This window comes from Dromiciops gliroides, chromosome 2 (genome assembly GCF_019393635.1).
Source record: "Dromiciops gliroides isolate mDroGli1 chromosome 2, mDroGli1.pri, whole genome shotgun sequence".
Taxonomy (NCBI): Eukaryota; Metazoa; Chordata; class Mammalia; order Microbiotheria; family Microbiotheriidae; genus Dromiciops; species Dromiciops gliroides.
In genome coordinates this window covers 285,621,594-285,646,932 of record NC_057862.1, presented here as the reverse complement: position 1 = coordinate 285,646,932, position 25,339 = coordinate 285,621,594, and the positions used below count along the sequence as shown (strand labels likewise).

The window sequence follows — 25,339 nt, the reverse complement described above, 5'->3', positions numbered from 1 at the left end:
AAAAGAGCAGGCTGAGGTTCACTGATATTATCTCAGGCATACAGAGATTCTAGTGGGACAGAATTAACAGAACAATGAGAGGTCTAGACAAACACTGGATATAGCCCGGGCTTAACACTAGCATTATACAAATTGGAGTACATAGAGGTAATGGGATATAACTATGCTATAAGAGATAATGAAGAATTCAGAGAAGTATGGAAGATATATGAACTGATGCAAAGTGAAGTAAGGAGAACCAATTTTTAAAAAGTAAAACAGCAATTACAACAATGCAAATATAAAGATCGGCACCAACAGAAGGAAACTGAATGTAGTACAGCTATAATGATGATGCTTGTTCCTAAAGAAGATATGAGAAAATGTTTCACTCTCCCTTCTTCAAAGAGGTGGGGAGGAAGGGTCTATGAGTGTGGAACACTTCATATACTGTCAGATTCAGTCGATGTCTTGGTTAGTTTTGCAGAACTGTTTTTTGCCTTTTAAAAAATTCTTTGTTAGACAAGGGATGACTTGCTGGATAGAGGAAGGGGGAGAGATATATATTTCAAAAATGAAGGTGATATAAAAATGAAAGATATCAATTAAAATTAAAAAGAAGCACTCAGGGGCAGCTAGGTGGCACAGTGGATAGAGCACCAGCCCTGGAGTCAGGAGTACCTGAGGTCAAGTCTGGCCTCAGACACTTGACACTTACTAGCTGTGTGATCCTGGGCAAGTCACTTAACCCCAATTGCATCACTAAAAAAAAAAAGAAGAAACACTCAAGTTTACGCTTATATTTCCTTAGTGTCTGTGGAACACTGAACAAGAGGGGCACTAAATTTATGGAAAATTTGTGAAGCATTAGGAAAATTAATCCAATTATGGATTAACTCCAGCATGCTAGGAGAGGTCCCAACTGGCCCTTCCATAGTCCTCTCTGGAAACCTGTGGAAGCACCCATGAGGAGACAGCCATGTATGCACTCATGACTTGGGACTGAGAAGGATGAACTCCCACATCCCCATACCTGTGGCTCCGAGTCTATGTTGATTCTGTAGGCTTGTGCTTTGCCATCATCAGGATTGCTAGACGACCAGGCCTTCCCTTCAGTTCTACAACAAAGAATTTAGGAGAATTAGCGAGTACTATCAGGAGCCCAACCTCATCTAATTGTCCAGACAGGTAACTTGTCATCTACTCAAAACCGCAGTCCTCACAACTCAATGATACTCAAAGCTATCTAGGCAATCATGTGAGACCTAGGGGGAAGATGTCAGGATGCATGGGAAACACTTGTGGCCTTGGTGTCACTGGCTAGGACAAATATTCCATGCAGGCAAGGCACCAGGAAACCACAGAGGTCCTGGAGCCCCCTTTCAGTACAATTAGAGGACTTCGTTCCTGAGATCTCAGAACAATTAGATCTCCTAAGGAATCAGAAGGCTTGGTACTCCCCTTCCCCACCCCTCCCTGTCACTGTCCTCATCGTGAAACTAGTCTCTTATTAGAAACAGAAACCAAGAGAAACAATTAAATATGAAAAAAACAAGAGGAGTAATAGGACTTCATACTTCCAATGTCTCATCATGTCATCGTCTATGGTACACCAGCCCATAATTACACAGTGCCATATTTTGTCTTTTGTGTGAACTCTGATTTCTTTCCAGGCTGTGAACAACTCTTTGAAAGCAGGATTTGGTCATCAGTTGGGCAAAGCTAAACAAATTGCAGGGTATGAATGTAATGGAATTTTCATTGTGCTGGAACAAAAGATGAAGACTACAGAGAAGCATGGGAAGATATTTATGAGCTGATACAGGGTGAAGTAAACCAAAGAAAGAAAACAACATACACAGTGACTAAAACAGTCTAAACAGAAAGATCAACAACAGAATTCCTGAAACTGAATACCATGTAATTATTTTATTTTATTTTTTGCGGGGCAATGAGGGTTAAGTGACTTGCCCAGGGTCACATAGTAAATGTCAAGCGTTGAAGGCCAGATTTGAACTCAGGTCCTCTTGAATCCAAGGTTGGTTCTTTATCCATTGCACAACCTAGCTGTCCCTGCTGTGTAATTATAATAAACAGATTTGACCATCTTTTCTTTGCGAAAGTGAGAGACTCCAGGTGTGAAATATTGCAGGTACTAACACATTTGGTTGATGTGCTGGTTTGTTTTCCTAAGTTGCTTTTTTCCCCCCTCCCTCTTTTGTTCCCTTTTACTCTTTGTGACAAGGGATGGCTCTCTGGGGAGGTGAGGGTTGGGAAGGAAGGGGAAGATAGGAACATATCTGGAAATGAAAGTAATTTTAAAAAAAGATAGCACTATTTTTTTAAAGAAAGAAAGCAGGAGGCTAGGGTTTCTTTCTTCTCTATCTTTCCAGACCCCGAGCTTCCTGAGGGACAGAGTTTAGGTCTGCTTCTTCTCTGCCTCCCCTGGACTCTAAGCTCTTGGAGGCGGGGGATGTAGTTCCCAATTTTGGTCCCCTTTCTATCTCCTCCCAGACTGTAGCCTCCACAAGAGCAGGGCTTGGGTCTACTCCCCTTTCTGTCTCCCCCACAGCAGAGACTGTCATGAGGAGGTTGAGTGCACAGGCATGAGCTCAGTGTGCTTGTTTGAGTGACTAAAATGGCTTTGCCATTTATTTTTCTTCCTAAGGAGATGGCTATAGGAGCATGTTTTTATTTAAAAAATAAAAATTTAAAAGAGCTTCAAGGCAAAAAACAAAGCAAAAAAGAAAAAGCTAAAGGGGTAGACGGTATATCCTGACAGCCTGGAGGGAAGAAGAATGTGACACACAGAGGAGATAGGGAAGAAGGAGAACCATTGGGCATTTGGAATTAAGTAGCAGATGAAAGCTCCTGCCATACATAGATGAGGGAATTGAACCCTTTCAGGAAGAGGCAATTACTTGTATCCCAAGAAATGATGTAGATCTCTGGGGGTCGTTAGGAGAGAGATTAACTTATAATAAAGAAGAGCCAAACAGTAGTGGTTGGTAACTCCCTGTTTAATGGTAGTTCTAAGACAGCTATTTGTTTTTTTGTTTGTTTGTTTTTTGGGTTGTTGGTATTTTTTTTTTTTTTGGTCTGGACCTTTGATTTCATCTATGTAGGGAACTCCCATTTCCAATGCAAATTAGCAACTTATGTCTTATAGAGGAAGTATTAACAGGTCAAGTGACTTGCCCAGGACCACACAGTCATATCAGGGGTAGGAATTGAATCTATATCTTCCTCACACCAAGGTCAGCTCTCTAGCCACTACACCACACAGCCTTTCCAACTATTTATTAATCTGTTGTTACTAATAGAAAAGTCTGCTGTTTTTTCATTGCCTGTAGAATAAAATACTAACTCCTTATCTAGGCATTTAAAGCTCTTGACAACCTGACTCCAACCTACCTTTGACTAGTTCACATTAGTCAAATTAGACCACCAGTTGGTTCCTAAACTGAACCCACCATCTCCTTCCTCCATGCAGTTACAAGCCATTCCCCATGTCTGGAATGTACTTCCTCCTCATCTCTACCTCTCAGAATCCTTCTCTTCTTTCAAGGATTGGCTCAGGTGTCACCTCCTTTAAGAGGGCATCTCTAATTGCCTTCCCCTTTTAATGCTCTCTGCCTCCTCAGCTTTCCTTGTATCTGTTTATATGCTGGATTCCTCCCCACTCCCTAGTCAAATATGAGCTCCCTAAAGGTAGGAACTTTCCCTTATATTCCCTAGTCCTATAATAGTGCCTTACACATGGGAGGCATATGATTAATGTTTCTGGAAGTAAACCGACTTCCCACAGCACATACACCTAGGATGTGGTGGAGAGAATCCCAAGGCTTGGCAAACCAGCTGACCCCAACCCACTCCCGGTAATCCACAATATTAGCAATGAAAGGAGCTGAGAAAGCACTGCTGAAGCCAATGAAGTCTTGAGCAAGAAACTGAAGACTTTGGGATGTGGTATTCTGATCCCTGTTGTTGATTAGAAGCAGAGAGGCTTCACAAAGGAAAGGCAGATTTGGGAAGAGAACAACCACTTACTGTCATATTTGGATTTCTGGATCAAGGCTTAAAATATAGGGATGGGCTTGGCCAAGTATGTAGTATGCTCAATGGGGGCTGGTGAGTTCTTACAAGGCTGTTCAAGATAGCTTTAAGTTGAAAGGGGAGGGGAAGAGAGAAACACCTAAGTGTCTACAAAGGTGGATATCATAGAGAGTAGCAGCTACAACATAACATGCCCTTTTGGCAGCAGAGATACCCAATAATTTGCAGGAGAAAAAAGTTCCCAAAAGGAACCAGGAATTAAACCAAGGGCCTTAGTGGTTTATATACAAATCTACAAAATAAGGGTAATAAGCAAGGTGAAATAGAAATTCTTACTCAAAAGGCAAATTTGACCTCATAGGCATTGTTACACTGTGATAAGATGAGATTTATAACTGGAATATCTCTGGACAGGTGTATCTTATTTAAAAGCAAGAGAAGACATCAAGAATGATTGGTGAAGGGGGGCGGCTAGGTGGCGCAGTGGATAAAGCACCAGCCCTGGATTCAGGAGTACCTGAGTTCAAATCCGGCCTCAGACACTTGACACTTACTAGCTGTGTGACCCTGGGCAAGTCACTTAACCCCCATTGCCCCGCAAAAAAAAAAAAAGAATGATTGGTGAAGTAGTATTGAGATGATACCTTTATGCCATATAATCCAGTAAACAGAGGAGGAAAGTACTATATAGAAAATTTGGATAAAGATCAATGAAAGTGAAAAACTGAATTGATATTGTCATGGAGAAATCAAGGTGTAGTACAGACCACCTGGACAGAAAGAGGAAATAGATGAGAAATTAAGAAAATAGATCACAAACCTGGAACATAACTATGACACAGTATTTGCTAGATTTTTTTTCTCTCAGCCAAAAAAGCATAGTGACTCATAAATTATTGTCTTGCCCTAAGGATAATTTAATTCTTCAAATTGTAGAGGAATCAAGTGGGTAGAGCACCAGACAGTGAGTCAGAAAGACCTGAGTTCAGATTCAGCCTCAGATACTTACTTAGCTGTGTGAGCTTAGGCAAGTCACTTCACTTCTGTTTGCCCCAGTTTTCTAACCTGTAAGATGGGGGAAATAAAAGCACCTACCTCTCAGAGTTGTTATGAGGATCAAATGAGATAATATCTGTAAAGCATTTAGCCCCGGCACATAGTAGGCACTATATAAATACTAGCTATACCTATAGTTATTCTGGAAATGATTCTAATGAATGGGGGTGGACAGGTTGCTGAAGTCAAGCATCATCAGACATGTACCCTAGATTTTGAGCAGGCATATTTCAAAGGATTCAGAGAAAGGATAAGTAGAATCCAGTGACTTGAAATTCTACAAGGAATTCAGCCTAAGAAGGATAGAGCATTCTCAAGAATGAAATTCTGATGATGGAAACAAAAACAATTTTAGTGAGGAAGAAATGTGGGAATTCTTTAAAGAGAGAATTTATTATGTATTATTTATTTTCTAATGTAGATTAAAAAAGATACAGTAAAATCAGAGAATGGAGAATGAATTAAAAAATGTATTTACAGGGGCAGCTAGGTGGCGCAGTGGATAGAGCACTGGCCCTGTAGTCAGGAGGACCTGAGTTCAAATCTGGCCTCAGACACTTAACACTTACTAGCTGTGTGACCCTGGGCAAGTCACTTAACCCAGATTGCCTCACCAAAAAATTAATTAATTAATTAAAATGTATTTACAATCCTGTGAAAATAGTGTCAGAAGCCTGTTGAGGGTAGCTAATGTCAACCAAACAGTATTTTTAAATACCTATGTCAGGAAAAAGAGGAAAACAAAGATGGGCTATAAACACATGCTCTGGGTACATGGAACCCTGACAATGGATGATGGAGAGAAGACAGAACTACTTAACTTTTATTTAGTTTTTCCTTTCCCTTTGAGAACAAATGGTCTTTAGAAAGGGGAAAATAGAACAAAATTTGTTAACAAGGAGTTGAAACCCAAGATAATTGATTAGGTGATGGTCTTCTATGGTGGTTACCTGACTCTGACAAGATACCTTGTAGGGTGCTGATATAAGTGGTAGGCATGATTGCTAAAATCTTTCAGAGATTATGGAGAATGGGAAAGGTACTTCAGGATGGGAAAATGGAAAATGTTGCAATTTTAAAAGGGGAAAGAAGTAGAGATTTCAAACTGTGGACCAGTGAGGTTGACTTTAATTCTGATTAAATTTTAGATTGTACGGTTAAAGTGATGGTAGTGAATGAATATCTAAAAAGGGAAGAAGTGATCACCAAAAATAAACATGGCTTCATCATGAACAAGTCACACCAAAAAAGAAACTTGATTTCTTTTCCCATAGTTACTAGATTTGTAGATGAGTAGAATGTTGTGCATGAAATTTACTTTTATTTCAGCAACCAAATGTATCATATTATACTTAGGGACAGGAAGGAGATGTGTGACCTAGACAATAATACAGCCCAGTGGATTAGGGGATAGTGTTTAAAAATAAAAGTAGTTGTTAATGAGTTAGATGCCATCTTGGAATGAGACTTCTCATAGAGTGCCCAGTTCTGGGCTATTTAACATCTTCATCAGTGACAGGTGCACACGTAGATAGCAAACTTATCAAATTTGATGACTCAAAGCTCTGAGAGATAAGAAAATATGTTTGAAGATAGATTTGGAATCTAAAAAGAACTCAGAAGGCTTTACTGGAGAGTCAAAACTATTGAGGTGAAACTATATGGAGGTAAATGTAAAGTCCTTTATTTGAATTTTTAAAATGAATAGCAGAAATACAAAATGGAGGTATGGTAGCTAGATAATAGTTCTTGTGAGAAAAGCCTGTGATTTTTGTTGAAATGAAAGTTGAATACAGCACCAGTGCATCATGAAAGTAAGGGAAGGTGACAATCTTGTTCTACTGAACCTTGATTAGATCATAACTGTAGTGTGTTCAGGTCTGGGCACCACAGAAGCTAAGTGGCTCAGTGGGTAGAGTTCTGGGCCTGGAGTCAGGAAGACTGGAGTTCAAATCTAAATTCAGTCACTTACTACCTGTGTGACAGTAGACAAGTCTCTTAACCTTGGTTTGCCTTAATCCACTGGAGGAAATGGCAAACCATTCCAGTATCTTTTGGGGGGGCAGCTATGTGGGGCAGTGGATAAAGTGTGGGTCCTGGAGTCAGGAAGATTCATCTTCTTGAATTCAAATATAGCCTCAGACACTTACTAGCTGTGTGACCCTGGGCAAGTCACTTTACCCTGTTTGCCTCAGTTTCCTCATCTACAAAATGAGTTCGAGAAGGAAATGGCAAACTACTCCAGTATCTTTACCAAGAAAACCCTAAAGAGAGTCACAAAGAGTTGGACATGACTGGGCATCACATTTTAGGAATGTACATTGATCAGCTGGAGAGCATCCTGAAAAGCAACCAAGAAGGCGAGGAGAGTAGAGACCATGCCAAAGGAGGATTGGCAACATGGCATAATAGAAACACTTCTGAATTTGGAGTCAAAGGACCTCAGTAGGAAAGCTGACCCTGTCATCTGGTACCTTGGGGAGGTCTTTTGGAACTGGGTCTCAGTTCTTCATCTATATAAGGAGGCAGTTGGATTAAATGGCCTTTCAAGCCTCTTCCAATTCTCAATCTCTGATCCTACAAACCTAGATTCTGTACCCAGAGAAGAGTACTGTCACGACTGTCTCCAAGTACGAGAAGGGCTGTCCTATGCAAGGGTTAGAATTGCTTTGTTTAGACATCGAGAAAAGAATCAGAGTAATGGGTAGAAGTTTCAGAGAGTCAGATTTAGGATCTATGTAAAGAAAGACTTCTTAAAAAACTGAAGTGGAAAGGGTTGACTCTGGAGGTTCTCAGTTATTAGAGGTCTTCAAGCCAAAGGTGTTATGATGAGAATTCCTTAAAATCTCTTCTGATCTGAGTCTATGGTTCTGAATAGCAAGAGGAAGCACTAGAAGAGCCCAAAAGTCCCATCTGACAAAAAGGTTGTCCTAAACCCAGTGCAGAGCTCGGCCCTCCAGGGCAGACCCTGCAGGGCTTACTGCAGTGTTGACAGCAGGGACCTGGGTCACTGAGGGACAATCCGAAAAGGGTTGTAGATTTCTAAGGAAGAGGATTAGCTCACTTTACCTCTAGGGAAGATAGAAATCTGTCAGCAAAGAGCCCATCCCTTAGAAAAAGGGGCGAATCATAGAGCTAAGACCCTAGCCAGTATATGATTAGAAATCTAGAAGATTCCTGATTAGAAAACTCCTTTTGAAAGCTGCGTAACATTTCCCACTTCCTCTTATGCAAGTTAGAAAGGGAGTAGATGCAAGAGACAAAAACAAGAAAGAATGAATCTTTAGTACTATTAGCATATTCAAAATTCTTATAAATATTCATAAGAACTACAAAATGTCATGGTTAGAAGGGACCTTAGTTATCTAGTACAAGTCTCTTTGAAGCCCAGAGAGGGGAAAGAACTTACCCAAGGTCACATATCAAGAGAGTGGCAGAATTGGGACTAGAACCCCTGGTGACTCTAGTACACTTTCTATTATGCCATAATCGAAGATGGACATGGTCAAGGAGTGAAAGACATCAGAATTCAGCCTTTCACTGCTGACTGATGAACCCCAGAGCAATGATGGTGAAACAAACACCCTGTCCTACTCCTTCTTGGTACAAATGTAAAGTGAGGCATCCTGTGAGAGACACTAATGTGTCAGTTTGTGTTTCTTAACTGTGCTTTTGGTTACAAGGCAGGGCGTGTGTGGGTGGGGTGGGGTACAGTGGAGGTTACTGGCAAGTAACAGGGGTGTAAAAAAAAAGCATCAATGAAACATGTTTTCAAAGCTGCTTTGTTGGGAGAGTTATTGACGTTTCAACTTTAATATTTTCTCCAGGGACACCCTTGGGGAGGCTTTGGAAATTCCCAAGGAAAAAAAGCCTCTATCAGAGAATGGCCCCAGTCAAACCTTTGCCTCCTAGGGTCCCCTTTGGCAGAGGATGTGTGGGTGAGATGCTGTGATGAGGGGGCCCTTTCTTTTTCCCAAGTTCAAGCCTCCCCACAGGCTGAAATACACAAAGCATTCAGTGCTTGATAGACATCACTTAATATTAGCTTTTGTATTCATTCATTCTTTAGGAATGTATCAGAATTACCAATATTCCAGTTAGCCAAATGGGATGGAGACCTGCATATATGTGACTTGGTTTGGAGACATTCTTTTGCCACCTGGAGCCTCAGGCTCCTTTCAGGGAAACCATAAAAGGAATTTATTGAAGGACATATGTCCTTATCCCAGGCTCTTTGAAGATAAGGGATTGTTTTACTCTAGTCTTTTATACCCAGAGCCCAGCCCAGAACCTGGTAAATAGTGGGAGCTTAATAAATACTCATTGCCTAACTGATTCCTGTCTCAATTCACAGAATGTTCAAGCTGGAAGGAACTTCAGAAACCAGTTAGTCTCACCAAGCACATTACAACCCTTAATGTGTACTAGGGATCTCAGGAATCATAATTATTATTACAGCTCATCATGGGAAGGGGGGAGATAGCTCAGCACTCAGAGGGGTAACCAACTAGGGACTTTTAGATCTCAGGTAGCATTGGGCTCTAAAGTTACCTGATCATAGTTAGGTAGGTAAGAGTCAGAAAGACCTGAGTTCAGATCCCACCTCAGATACTTACTAGCTGTGTGACCCTGAGCAAGCCTCAGTTTCCCCCTTTATAAAATGGGTGGTGGTGGTTATGGTAGCATTTACTTCACAAGGTTGTTGTGAGGTTCAAATGAGATAACACAAATGTACATTGCTTTGCTAAGCTTAAAAGCTCCATATAAATGCTAGCTATTATTATTATTAATTATTTACTGAGCAGGTAGGTGGCATAATGGATAGAGTATCAGGCTGGGAGTCAGGAAGACTCATCTTCCTGAGTTCAAATCTGGCCTCAGACACATATTAGCTGTGTGACCCTGGGCAGGTCACTTAACCTTGTTTGCCTCAGTTTCTTTATTTGTAAAATGAGTAGAAGGGGGCAGCTAGGTGGCGCAATGGATAGAGCACTGACCCTAGAATCAGGAGGACCTGAGTTCAAATCTGGCCTCAGACACTTAATACTTACTAGCTGTGTGACCCTGGGCAGGTCACTTAACCCCAATTGCCTCACCCCACCAAAAAGAAAAATGAGTAGGAAAAGGATATGGCAAACCACTAGAGCATCTCTACCAATAAAACCCTAAATAGGGTCACAAAGAGTTAGACATGGCTGAAAAATGACTTAATGACAATTACCATTATTATCTTTTCTGGTATTAACATTCAAGGGGAAGGGGGGATTGCCCCCAGGAATCTTGCAGATTTCCTGATTGTGCTTTCTTTCTCCTTCTGTCATCTGTGATCAGCAAGATATAATGACTTATTGGTATTCTTTAGGAGTGCAAGCATGATATAGTAGTTTGAAGCCAGGAAGACCTGAGTTCAAGTCCTGCCTCTGACACATACTGGCTGTGTAATCCTGGGCATATGTCATTGAATCTCTCAAGGTATGAGGCAACTCTTTTTAAGACTATAGTTACATAGCAGCAGCTAGGTAGCGCAGTGGATAAAGCACTGGCCTTGGATTCAGGAGTACCTGAGTTCAAATCGGACCTCAGACACTTGACACTTAACTAGCTGTGTGACCTTGGGCAAATCACTTAACCCTCATTGCCCTGCAAAAAAAAAAAAGAAAGAAAAGAAAAAAAAGACTATAATTATAGGAGGCAGCTAGGTGGTGCAGTGGATAAAGCACTGGCCCTGGATTCAGGAGGACCTAAGTTCAAATCCAACCTCAGATACTTGACACTTACTAGCCATGTGACTCTGGGCAAGTCACTTAACCCTCATTGTCCCACCCTCCCCCCCCAAAAAAAGACTATAGTTACAGAGAAATGCTGACCTGCTTTGGTAAAAGAAGTTTCCTCATTTGGGAATTCACCATGCTAATGAATGGTGAGTGGAAAACTGGGATCTACTGGGCCCTGTTGATTGGCTGTTGTATTTGGGGGTGGAGGGTGGGGGGTGGGTGGGCAGGATCATCTCTTCACTGAAATCATTTGACATTTGCTTTGGGTCCAGATAGGAAACAGGACATTGTGAAATTCCTGCCTTGCCTTAGAAACCAAATACTAAATACAGTTTTGAAAAGAGAAATGGTTTCCAGTTCCAGAAAGAATTAGTAAGCAGGTTGAATCCCGAGTGAGGTTAAGGGGTGACCCAGCTCCACTTTGAGGGGGCCCAGGAGCCTTAGGCTCAGAGGCAGTAGGAGCGTCTGGTGTCCTCAATCCATAAGTAATAAGGGAATTTGGAAATGTACCTTTAGGCCTTGGGTACATCTGGCCTGGAGGGGTTTTTATCCAGAAGGCTAGAGTTCCTCATTCTACTCCACTCCTTTCTCCAAAAGCATTATAGAGGGGGACAGCTAGGTGGCGCAGTGGATAGAGCAGTGGATTCAAGAGGACCTGAGTTCAAAACCGGCCTCAGACCCTTGACACTTACTAGCTGTGTGACCCTCGGCAAGTCACTTAACCCCAGTTGCCTCACCAAAAACAAAACAAAACAAAAACAAAAAAGCATTATAGAGGAAGTCACCCTGAGATTTGTTCAGATGATGGCCCCTGATTTCATGAAAATCCCCAAGGTCTCACCGATCTAGACACAGTGGTTGTACTTTGTGGATCAGTCCCAAGCTACCATTATTACCTTACCTCTTCCTCATCCAGTCCAGCTCCAGTCAGTCCAGAACTATTGCCGTGCCTTGGCTTATAGCATCCCTGGGGGCCCACCAAGACCTCCTGCTCCCTGGCCTTTAGCTTATGCTAACTTTGCTCTTATTTATCTCCTTATGCATATCGCCTTTTCCTGGGCACACTCTCAGCCAATGAGCAAGGACGAGATTGCCCTCACTGAGCAGAGATGAAGACAATAGACCTGATAGGACCTGGGCAGCCCAACCTCTCTGTGTTGGGGTTGGAGGACCCCCCAGGTTGGGCTCTTACCTGTGTCCTTCAGGGAACCTTGGGGAGGCTTATTCCCACAGATACATGTTGGAGTAAATCCCCAAAGGGAGGATCTAAAGCCCCCTGGGCTACCCGGCTGCCCCCAAGCAAATGTCATAGACGACAAGGTCCCTAATTCTCCCTCTTATTAGCCGATAGGAAAGCCTGTCTCCTTGTCTATTCCTGGTAGAAAGATTTAATTTTCTGGCTCTGAGAAGGAAAATTGTTTTCAGATGTATGTCCGAAGTTGGAAGCCATTAAGCTCAGATGTATGGAAATCATTACCTAAATAACACTCTAGTTTTATCTCTCCTTTCTAATTTAGACTGATTCCTGCTGTGTGGAATAGGGGTGGGGGTGCTGCATCCTCAGTCACCTCCAACCTATCTCTCTAACTTGACTTTCCTCTCTGCCCCATCAGGCCTCCTCACCTCCAGGCAGGCCAGTCAGCTCACAGTTTCCTGTATAGGCTCATTCTCACCCGTACGGATTTGCTCCCCACCACGCTAGAAACCCAGGATTGGGGAACACTCATTAAACTTGGATAATTAAAAAGTTCAAATCCCCACCTCCTTCCATCAGGGCTGGAACATGGGCTTTCAGCAGGTTCTTCCTTAAAGCATGTTCAGGAAAACACTTACACACAAGCCCCCACAGTATTTTGCATCAAACAACCCCATCTGGTTACAATTCCACTGGTTTGCTCTTTCTGATTTAGGGTTTCTCATCGAAAAACCAAAATTCTGGTTTGTGTTTTTCCTTCTCAGAGTGCAACACAGAAACATTTGTGGGGATGATGGGGTATGTGATAACCGGACTGTGAGGGCCAAAGGCCTCTCCCTTCCTAAGCTAACTCAGTCTTCTCGGCCTATCTGTCCTGAGCTCATCTCTTCCACTTTGGGGATGTAGATGCTGCAAGAAACCCCTTAGCCCAGCTTGTGTGGGACCTACAAGTTTTTCCTGCCTCCAGGGGCCGACACCATGTGGCCTTCACACCATGCATTATGTGGACACCATCCTGGGCCACCAGGGGAGAAGTTAGAAAGGGCTATCACCCTTTCTGGCCCTCAGTGTCCTGCTGTGGCCAGGTCCTGGGAGGCCAGCCAGAGAGCAAAACCTCACAGTCTGTGTATGCCTACAGATGGGTTACAGGCATTCCTTACAGTCCCAGCTGGTGGCAACTGTCTATGTAACCCTCACACTCCCAAGGCCTGACCAGACCTACCCTGCTTTGTACACAGGGGAATGGGCACAGCCAGGAAGATTAGAAGGGACTTTCTTCTGTCCCTATTTCCTTCATTAGTATCATTTTTAGATTTAGAGATAGAAATTAATTTATTTAGTCTAATCCCTCCCCACTTCATTTTATAGTATAGGAAACCAATGCTCTGAGAAATTGAGCAGCAGAAGGGAAATTTGTGCCTGCAGCTTCTGCCTACAAGCCCATTGTCCTATGCTCTGTCCCATAGGGTTTTCTTCTCTGGATACTGGGGAGATTGACTGCCTCGACTTCTCTAAGAGCTTTGCATAAATTATGCTGACCTGTCCTCAGCAGAACCAGGTAATGCTGTAAGCATACAGTGACCTTCCCCATATTGGATCATGCACGCTTGAATAACCCCTGCTGTCCCAAGGGAAGCTTTCAGCAAGGACACCAGGAGAGTTACACTGAGCATGGATGGTCTAGGCAAGATGGAACATGAACCAAAGATGACACATCATCTTTTCTAACAGCTGCAGCTCTTATCACAGAAGGTCCAGAAAATGCTTTATCCTGGAAGATCATTTCAGTCCTGGAATTAACAGCTTAGAAATACCCTCCCCCCATAGGATTCTCTTTCTGATTGGCTGGCTCCTCCCAAACGCTCCTAGAAGGAAGGCATCCAGGCCAGAGAAATATCATTTCTCACCAGGGTGTATTCCTGAACTCCTTTATCATGCCCCCATCCTGGGTACTGCTTTGTCTCTCTGTCTCTATCTCTGTCTCTATCTCTGTCTGTTTCTCTCTGTCTCTTCTCTCTCTCTCTCTCTCTCTCTCTCTCTCTCTCTCTCTCTCTCTCTCTCTCCCCCCGTGCTTCTCTGTCTTCATCTCTGTCTCTCTCTCTCTGTCTCTGTCTTTCTCTCTCCAACCACACACACACACACACACACCTTTTAGCTTCCTTTTATGTGTTGTCTTCCTCTGTTAGAATGTAAGCTCCTTAAGGGCAGGGACTGTCTTTTCTTTCATCTTACTAGTATTTCTATCCCTAGAGGGGCAGCTAGGTGATGTGGTGGATAGAGCACTGGCCCTGAAGTTGAGAGGACCTGAGTTAAAATCTTACCTCAGACACTTACTAGCTGTGTGACCCTGGGCAAGTCACTTAACCCCAATTGCCTTAAACATCCGGGGCCATCTCCAGTCATTCTAATCTATATCTTGCCACTGGACCCAGATGGCTCTGGAGGAGAGAGTGAGGTTGGTGACCTTGCACAGCCCTCCCTCACTAAATCCAGTTCAGTGTAAGTCATGACATCACCTCCCAATGTGGTGCTCATTTTTGAGAATGAAGGACAAACAACAACAAAAACAACTATTCCCTAGCACTTAACACAGAGCCTGGCATATAGTAAGTACTTAATAAATGCTTGCTTACTGACTGCTGAGATCTGCTGGCAATGAAATCATCTCTTCAGGAAGCTTTTGGAGTTGAATAGTGGGGAGTCAAGTGGGAAGGGGAGGGAGAGTGTGAGGTACATCTGCCTGGACCAGCACAGGGCAAGAAGCAGTGCCAGGCTTCATACCTTCCCAGAAATGTTAAGATGATATTGAAGGGAGGCAGGGAAAAGCCTGAAATTCTGATGAGCAATATCAATCTCATTAGTGAAAGCTCCCTGCAAAGTAGAACAAGAGATTTGACTGTTTTTCAAATGTGAGGAATTTCTAGTGTAGCCTCTTGCCCGGCCTGACAAAGGTGTTTGGGCTTGGGAGAGTCCTATGGTGGAAATAATGCCAAGGAAGTCCTTCAAAGGAATTCACACCAAGTTTGATCCCAGAGAAGAGATGAGAAAATGTGCTTCTTCACAGAGATGAGGGATTGTGGGTCAGAACACTGCATGGAGTGTCAGAGCTGATGTGTTGGTTAATTTTTAAAATTATTCTTTGTAATAACAAAGGATGGCTTGCCAAAGGTAGAAGAAAGGGAGAGATTTATTTTGAATTAAAATCATGCAAAACCAAAAATAATCGATAAAATTAAAAGGATAAATTAATTAAATGAACTGAGACTATCTTCTCACATAATACATTTGTTAAAAGTTCATTAGAATATGAAAGTAAAGGCTGCTTCACTGGAAGCTCCTATAACTCCACATAACTGCAGCCTGGAACACTAAATTTGGAGTCAGAAGAACTGGGTTCAAATCCTCCTTTTTCCTCTTTCCATGTAACCTTGGTCAAGTCACTTCCCATCTCTGGGTCTCAGTTTCCTCATCTATAAAATGATCACTAATATAGAGATGTCAAACTTACTACCCTTGAGCCAGCAAAACTCTTGTGTGTATTACCTGAACTAAATTAAAATGTAATTGGGAAAGGTTTAACAAAATAAATGAAAATACAATAGAATACGAATAATGTTGATTTGTGCTTTTCTTAAGTCAATATGCAGTCAGCAGGGATCCCTTTTTATTTGGATTATATGCCACTGATTTAGATGACTTCTAAGGCCCCTTCTAGCTCGAGATTTGTGATTCTACAACATCAATGGCAAACGCTCACCTACACCTGTAATCTAGACTCTCCATCCACCTTTCTCCAGTATGGAAGGGAAAACAGGATTTTTAGTGGTCTCAGGGCAGACTCTAAAGTTAAGAGAAGGGAACCGTGGATTCTGAAGTAAGGGGGTGAGATGAGGATGAGAGAAGATCATTGAAAGTCTTAAACAGACTAAAGGAAACTCAAAGAAAAGGATGAGGGAACTCTGGAGAAAGAATTAAGGAAATGGTTGTAGGTGGGGGTAAGAGAGATGAGGAGGCTGAGTCAAAAGGCTAATTTCAAAAGCAAGAGAGTGAGTGGGTACCCAGATGCATGTATGGACCTGCGATTGATAGATACCTAGAGATCTAGAGACAACTATACTAGGGGATAAACGAACAATCAATCAACTCTCAAAGGGCAGCAGCAGCAGCTGTGGTGGGGCCAGCTGGGGGCAGGAATGAGCAGAAATCGAAGGAGGCAGGAAGAGTCTTAGGGTAGGAAGATCATCCATCCCATCCAACCCCCCTGTGAACAGGAATCACCTCCACAACACCTCCAACAAGTGATCAGCATTCATTTGAAGAGGGGGAACAAAAGCCAAAAACAACAACTAAATGCATAATTATTTTCACCTTTTAGTGTATAGTTACCAACGAAATACTCAATAAATATGAGAAAATATCTAGTTTCAGTGATGTCTGTATCATAGAAGGCTCTGAGGGAGTCCTTGATCTTACAGGTACTTGATACTATCCAAATGTGGTATCCAAGGGTTACTATTTAAAGAGGTTTTTTGTTTTTTTTTAAAGGACACCAACAATTAGGTGGGGTAGTGAATAGACTGCTGGGCCTGGAGTCAGAAGACCTGAGTTCAAATCTGATGTCAGACACTTATTAGCTGTGTGATCCTGGGCAACTCACTCAACCTGTTTGCCTCAGTTTCCTCAACTGTAAAATGGGGAGCATCATAGTAGTTACCTCCAGAGTTGTGGTGAAGATCAAGTGAGATAATATTTGCAAAATCTTGAGTGGGGTGCCTGACACATAATAGGCACTTAATAAATGTTTATTTCCTTTCTTCCTCTCACCAGAATGCCTGCCAGTAGATGAGAGGGTGGGGAAATATGACTTGTATTTCCCACAATTCTCCCACATCTCAGAAAGAGCTGGAAGATAGTTCAGTGCTGCTAAGCCAAAAGAAAAAAAATGCAATCTGTCTTACAGACCCAATCTTACAAGGAGGTTGAGGATCATACCCAAATGACAAACTGAGTTTCTGGATTTCTTAGTCGTTAGCTTGGAGATGTTTCTGGACTCAGGGTCAGGATAACCCACTAGAACATAGCTGAGGAGGGATTCAGATCTAGATCTCCTGACTTTAAGTATATTGCCCTACTCCCTATGCCATACTACCCCTCAAAAGGTACTCCCTTTTCCTGCAAGTTGCTCAGGTCCCCAGGAAAAAAAAAGGGAAAACCATCTACTGGCCCCTGATGATACAGATGTTGTTGAGAGTGAATCCACAAGGCTGTATTTTTCTGACTGCTTTTCTCAGTCCAAAGACCCAGTGGGATGTGCCTACAAGTTAGCAAGCAAGAAAGAAACTGATCCCAAGTTAGGTGTTCACAGGCTATGTGACTGACTACCAAAAGAGAATACCAGGTCAGAAACTTTCCTCCCAATCCACCCTAATGCAGCTCAAGCCACAGCTGTCTGTGTGGGGAAAATTGCTTAAGAAGGATTGAAAGAAATTATGTTTTCCCAGAAATTTTTGGCAAAATTTGAGGCTTCTATAAATCAGTCAGGCCCACATGTTGCCTATCTTTCATGTTTACTTGGATTATTCAATATTCTAGTCATCTGTGAGTGACCAAGAATGTGGGTTCTAGGTTTTTAGTGATAAGCTAGTAAATGCTGCCTGATCGATTTCTCAGATCAGGACACTGGATGGGAACAGGGCAACTTGGGAGGTTAGACTAATTGCCCCCTAATGTTTCTGCCAACTCTGTGATTCTGTGATTTTTTTTGGTGGGTTTTATTCAGACTAAAGAGCCTTCTAGTTTACAGATCAGGAAATCAGTCATCTGTACATGCCAGGGACCCACAGAAATGAGGCATTTCACCAGCTTTGGATAAGCCAAGCAGTAACATTACAACATAGCTAGAATGGCTGATTGTCCCTGAAAAATGGTCAGAGCCCAACCTACCATATTGTGCAAGTGAGAAGTCCACAGACATTGCCCATGTTTTGTGATTTTTTCAATGTATTGACTAGTTGTGCTGATTTTTTTTCCTTCCCCCCCCTTTTTTTTGGGGGGGTCTTTAAAAACTATTATTTATTGTATGGAATGTTTTTCTGGGAGAGGAAAAGAGGGAGAATGGGGGAAACTATAGTGATATAAAAATAAAAGATCTCAATAAAAACTTATTTTAAAAAAAAAGAAAAAATATGGCCAGAGAGGGGTTGGACCATGAGGCACAACCATTTTCTTGTAGGGAAGGAGTCTCTCTCCCCCTTCTGCTGAATAGGCCTACAGAGAACAATCAGAAATTTGTACAGACTTCCAAGTCTCCTATCAGCACTTTTCCCTGTGTACCATTTCCTCTCATCTTTGACTTTAGGACATCTAAATTTTCACTTTACTCATTGAATGCACCAGAAGACAATATAAACAGTGAACTTTGGCCCAAAAGAGCAAGGTCTTTGATATAGTTCAGGTGCTGCTGTGATAAAAATCTGAAGACCCAGAAGCATTTAATCCGAATTTTGTACACGGAGGGCAGGATATCCAGAAACATTTCAAATTCAATTTGTAGTCCTGTCTGCCCTGAGGAAACAAAATGGTGATCAGTTGGTTTTCCAATGGGCTTCTGTTATTCTTAATAGATTTCATTTGAGCCTTGCCCATTGGTGGAGACTGCAGGGAGTATATTGCCCAAACAAAAATTAAATGTAGGTTTGTTAAACTAGCAATTTTGTAAAAACTAGACCTTGGGTATGAAGATGTGACCATCAAGATTAGATCCGGGGGCAGCTAGGTGGTGCAGTGGCTAGAGCACCGGCCCTGGAGTCAGGAGGACCCGAGTTCAAACCTAGTCTCAGACGCTTGACACTTATTAGCTGTGTGACCTTGGGCAAGTCACTTAACCTTTGTTGCCCAACCAAAAAAAAAGATTAGATCCAGGTCTTTTCCCACTAAGTGCCCAACATGGACACAGGTCAACATGTTCAGGGCCCCACAGAAAGAAGGGCAAGCCTCCAGAAAGATTTTTTTCCCCCTCTTTACTCACTTAAGACTTTGGTAGAGTCATTTATCACTGGAGGTTGCAGAGATTATTAACTAAGATTACTTAAATCTTGCTTAGGTACATTGAGGAGCCTTAAATTCAGAGTTAGTTAGGGAATGAGTATTTCCTGAGTGCCTTCTGTGAGCAGATTTACATAATGTGGAGGAACATGGAAGAAACTGAAAAAACCTGCCTGCAGAGGTAACGATAGATAAGACTTGGGAATAATTAGCAGACCATTGTTTTCTATAAAGGCTTACATGTGGCATTTGGTCACATTTTTTTCAGTTTTGGAAAGCACAGATCACAGAGGGGGTTTGAAACTGACTTAAATGTGGGCTCCAAAGGCTGGGAAGACTGAGTGTCTGAGACTGAGATGATGCCCCCTGGCACAAATCCTCATTCATTCTTCCCCCAAACAGCTGGAAAAACAGTATTCATCTCATAGTTAGAAGCTACCAGGGCCTGAATAGGGTTGTTTCATGGAGAAAGGGCACAAAACAGGAAGTGCTCACAAAGTCGCAAAGACAGAATGGAACAGTGAGATGTAATGGATTTGCTCTACTTTAGGAAAAAGTGTCATCAGAAATTCCAAAAGTCTTAGCCAACATGTTATTTTGCTTTGTTAGGCTGGGTGTGGTAGGGTGAAAAGAGTCAAAGCAGACCACCCATCTTCACTCTGCTTGTGGGGAAAGCTCAAATCCAGTTCAGGTCAAATCTAAAGCATCCGAATGATGCAGTGAAAAGGGCACTCTGGATGTGGGGGCTGAGAACTTGGGTTGGAATCCCATCTGCCCTTTGCTACTTACATGACCTTGGACAGATCTTTTAAAATCTCTGGGCCTTTCTGTGTTTCGTCATCTGCAAAATAAGGGTTTCCAAGAGATAGCTTCAATCCCTTCCAACCCTAGAGTGATATGCTCCTGTGATGCTCTCTACATAGGTAATATCCACAGGTTAGGAGATATTTGGCATAATCCGTATGAATATGTAGCCTCGCCTAACTGCCCACTTCCTTCTCTACACTGACCACTCTCAGAGAGGAAAGAACAGGGTTGAAATGGCGGGATCAGAGATTTAGAGCTAGAAATCAAGTAAGACATTATCTAGCCCAATCACTTTATTTTGAAAATGAGGAACTTGAGATCCAGAGAGTTGAGGAGACTTGGCCAAGGTCACACAATGAATAAGACAGAGCTAGAATTAAACTCAGATACTCGGACTCTGAACCCAAGTTCACTTTTCTTCAGCACCTTGGGCACAAATGAGATTTTGCTGCTCTTCCTGGAGGTTTCTTTTTTTGTTTGTTTGTTTTTTGTTTGTTTTTTAGTGAGGCAATTGGAGTTAAGTGACTTGCCCAGGGTCACACAGCTAGTAAGTGTTAAGTGTCTGAGGCTGGATTTGAACTCAGGTACTCCTGAATCAAGGGCCAGTGCTCTATCCACTGCGCCATCTAGCTGCCCCTTCCTGGAGGTTTCTAGAGGCTTAAGTCTTCTCTTCATGGAACAGCATCCCTGAAGAGAGGTAGTACCCCCATCTCCCCATTGTTCTTCTCCCCTCACCTTTGCAATGGAGATGCAGGTGATTGTCAGAATATCAACATCTCAGGTACCAGCCCCTAGGGATACCAACATGGTCAAATACTGACTCATTATTTCATTTCCATGTTCTTCCTCTTAAAAGGTATCAGAGAGGGCAGCTAGGTGGTACAGTGGATAAAGCACTGGCCCTGGATTCAGGAGGACCTGAGTTCAAATCTGGTCTCAGACACTTGACACTTACTAGGTGTGTGACCCTGGGCAAGTCACTTAACCCTCATCGCCCCCGAAAAAAAAAGGTGCCAGAAATTAGTGGTAGTGGGCAGCTAGATGGCATAGTGGATAGAGCACCGGCCCTGGAGTCAGGAGGACCTGAGTTCAAATCTGGCCTCAGACACTTGACACTTACTAGCTGTGTGACCTTGGGCAAGTCACTTAACCCTCATTGCCCAACCCCCCCCCCAAAAAAAAAGAGAAAGAAAAGAAATGGTAGCAAGATCTTGGGATGGATTTTTTAAAAAAATGATTAATGATCACTTAGCAAAGGCAGTAATGACCACACCAGAGGTTCATCAAGAACAGGTCATCGGGGCAGCTAGGTGGTGCAGTGGATAGAGCACTGGCCCTGGAGTCAGGAGTACCTGAGTTCAAATCTGGCCTCAGATGCTTACCACTTAGTAGCTGTGTGACCTTGGGCAAGTCACTTAACCCCAATTGCCTCACTAAAAAAAAAAAAAAAAAAGAAAGAAATTAGGAGAATAATAGTATCTACTTCCCAGAGTTGTTGTGAGGATCACATGATATAATACTGGTAAAGTGTTTCACCCATTACCTGACATATTGTAGGAACTTAATACTTTCTCTCTTTCTCTCTCTCTCTCTCTCTCTCTCTCTCTCTCTCTCTCTCTCTCTCTCTCTCTCTCTTTCTCGCTCCCTCCCCCCTCCCTCTCTGTCTCTCTCTCTCTCTCTCTGAGATATGATAATTCTCTTAAACCATTTGAAGCTATTATACAGAAGAGGGATTAGATCTTGGCAACAGAGACCAAATTTGCATAAAAGAAATTGCTCGTGGCCACATTAGACTTGATGTCAGGAAACAATTCCTAAGAATTAAAGTGAGTCAGAGATGTTATGGATTGTGTCTGAGGGTATGAGGTTTCTGTCTAGCCTGCCCCACCATTAGAGGTCTTCTAACAAAGGCCAGATAACCAGGTTATTTATTATTTTTTTTGGTGAGGCAATTGGGGTTAAGTGACTTGCCCAGGGTTACACAACTAGTAAGTGTCAAGTGTCTGAGGCCAGATTTGAATTCAGGTACTCCTGAATCCAGGGCTGGTGCTCTATCCACTGCACTACCTAGCTGCCCCTGACCAGGTTATTTTTGAAAACAGGATTCCTATTCAGGTACAGAATAGCATCAATGGCTTTTGAGGTCATGAGGTTGGAGATCTTTGTGATTCTGTGATCATATCAATAATCAAAAGGACAGAATTATATCAAAAGATGCAGCATAAGCATTTGACAAAATAGAGCATGCATTAAAGATTTTTCCTTAACACGATAAAAAACATTTATCTGAAATCAAGAACTAACATTATTTTGTAATGGAGAAACACTAGAAGCTTTTCCACAGGGATGAAGTAAACTATGAAGTAAGGCTTGACTGTTCTCATTTTTAACCCCCTATATTCATTCAGGTGGCAATTCAGGTTGATTCTACCTCCCTAACTTCTCTTGTATCTTTCTCCTTTTCCCAACTGACATGGTGTTCAGTTCAGAGCCCTCTGCTGGGCTTCTTAAGTTCTCTCCCCCTTTTAGACACTGTCCTCTCCAATCCATCCTCTCCATACAGTTGCCAAAGTCATCTTCCAAAAGAACACAAGGAAGGTGTGACCATGTCACTACCCTGCTCTAAAGTCTTCAGTGTCTCCCTGTTGATGATAGTACAAAATTTAACTTCTTCACTCTGCCATTTAAGTAAGGTTCTCCACAATCTGCCTCCCATCTACTTTTCTTTTTCCCCATTTTATTCAAATTTTTTAAAAATTTTATTTGGAACTCAAGAAATAAAACAAGCATTTCCATAACATAGTAGAATAACCAAGATGCCACCTACCTTTCCAGTTTTAGTTCATACTATGTCCCTAGCAACCACTCTCTATACCAGCCAAACTGGCCTATTATCTGTTTCCCAAAATCAGGGAGTCTGCCATTTCCCATCTCCATTCCATGTCTTTGCACAGTCTACCTCAGATTCCTAGAATTAATTTCTTCATCTCTGCTTCTCAGTACCCTTAACTTCCTTCAAGGCTCAGCCTGGGTGCCAATTCCTCCTTTGTGAAGCCTCCTCTCACCCCACCGCTGTTATTATTCTCTCCTTCCTTACATGACCTTGTATTTGTTTATCTTTGTATATGTTGAATACTCTCAGTTGAGTATAAGTTTTTTAGGCAGAAGGGCTGTTCTATTTTGGTACCTAATCCTCACATATAGCATCATGCCTTGGATATGCAGATCTGTAGTGTTTATTGATTTGAACTGAACTGAACAAAAGGTCAAGAAATAAAGAGAAATAATAATAAAATCCAATGCCAATATGACTTTGGAAAAACTGATGCCTGAGTATTGCTGGTGGAGATGTAATTTGTTCCAACCTCTTTGAGAAACTATATTGAATTATATGAGAGGAAGCAAGGCTTGGTGAATAGCCTTGAAAGTTGGAGATCGATTTGGGTTCTCCCAGAAAGCATCTCAGGGCTCTACACAACTCTCTAAGAGTCTGATTTGCAGAGAAGGTACTTGGGAGTTCATTACTATTTAAAACACAGTCTCTGGGGCAGCTAGGTGAAGCAGTGGATAAAGCACCGGCCCTGGATTCAGGAGTACCTGAGTTCAAATCCGGCCTCAGACACTTGACACGTACTAGCTGTGTGACCCTGGGCAAGTCACTTAATCCCCATTGCCCCGCAAAAAAAAAAAATTAATTAAAACACAGTCTCTAACCTTAAATGGCATTTTACATACACATGTACATATATGTCGGTATTTATACACACAAATGTGATTTATCTGTACAGAAAACATCCCTAGCATCACTGTTTGTAATTGCAAAGCAAAACAAAAACATTGACACAACATAGTAACTAATAAAGTGGAAGAAATGCTAATGAATCATGTTATATAAGTATAATGGAATATAATCATGCCACAAAAATATTGAATATGAGAAATTAAGTGAAATATGTCAAGTCATTTGATATGATGCAGAATGAAAAAAATAGAATCAAATTTTTAAAAAAAACTATATGCACGCTGACTACTAGTGTGGAAATAAAGTCTTCACCAAAAAGCAACAAAGTATAGGTCAAGTACAGTAGACAATGTTAATACCACCACTATCAAAGTTAAAACACACATCCTTCCTGTTAACAATCAGTAAGTTGCAAAAATGGAAAGTGACGTGTATTATCAGTCTCAATCTTGCCATTAGTCAATTTTGTTTAATTGTTTTCAGGAAATGTATTTGGTAGGGTGAGGTTATTTGGGTTGGGAAGTGTCCATTGTGTCAAAACAAAATGTAGCAATGAATTAAAGACATGATAAATATGAATAATTCAAAGGAATATGGGAAAACTCACCTGAAGCGATGAAGAGGGTAGAAAGCAGAATCATTAAGAACAATATAAACAGACCACAGCTGTGTAATGAAAACATTTTCAGGGGAAGAACGTTTCTGTAGACTACAATGGACACTTTGTTACTACCTTGTTGCAGTCAATATACACAGAATGTTTCCTTTAATAATCAGTATCTGGTGATTAAAGTATTTTTAAAATACTCACAAGAGAACAGAAGAATGGTCAGCAGGAAACACAGACAAGCAGGACAGATTTGAAAATAACATGTTGAATTTGTCATATACTTGGAGGGAGAAGCAAGCATGATACAAATTCCTGGCTACTGGTGTAATTCACTTTTCCTGTTCTACTTTGTATAGGGAAATATTAATCTTATTTGGAGTTTGTCAAGTTCAGAATAAAAAATAAAATTAAAAAAAGAAAAATCAACTAGTAAAATATTGAAAATGGATGGTTATATTTATAATCACTTTTAAATTATTTTGTTAAATTGTTCTTGTCCTTTTTTGTTTCTATTTATATTAATGCATCCTTATATTGGTAGATGAAAATTAAAACAAAATTAATTAAAAATAAATAAAAGTAAATGGTGCTGGTCTGATAGTCCTGGCTTTCAGGGTCCTGGGAATAACTGTGCTTTCCTTCTCTGCTAAAATAATAATACTTCCAAATGTGGATTTAAACTTTGGGGATATGGAGGTAAGTGGTAAGCCCTAACCCTTCCTAATGGATCTCCTAAGCCTTGGGGAAAAGATCACCTAAAACCAAATCTTCATTCTCACTTCAACACCTCAAACCCTAGGCAGATTCTTCCTCCTGCCTCCCCTCTGTCTCTGTCAATGGTAGCACTCTCCAACTCAAACCGTCAGTCAAGCGTCTGACTCCCCTCTTTTCCTCATTATCCTTTTCAATATATTGTCCCATCCCTCCATTCCTCCCCTAGTTCAGGTTCTCATGCCCTTCCTTTCTCCTGGGTTATGGTTAATAGCCTATTAATTGGTCTCCCTGACTCCAGTTTCTCCACTGTCTAAGTCATTCTTCATACCATTTCCAGAAATATTTTCCCCAAATGCCTTTCA

General features: G+C 41.7%; 1 protein-coding gene across 2 annotated transcripts in view; it reads right to left on the bottom strand.

The window, feature by feature from the left end:
* The window catches only part of PDLIM4 (PDZ and LIM domain 4), a 111,218-nt gene that overhangs the window by 49,117 nt on the left and 36,762 nt on the right, over positions 1 to 25,339 (bottom strand). For both annotated transcript variants that reach the window (XM_043986562.1, XM_043986563.1), the window contains exon 3: positions 1,013 to 1,097. In XM_043986562.1, the coding sequence (XP_043842497.1) occupies positions 1,013 to 1,097 (85 nt within the window). The remainder of the gene's footprint in view (positions 1 to 1,012; positions 1,098 to 25,339) is intronic.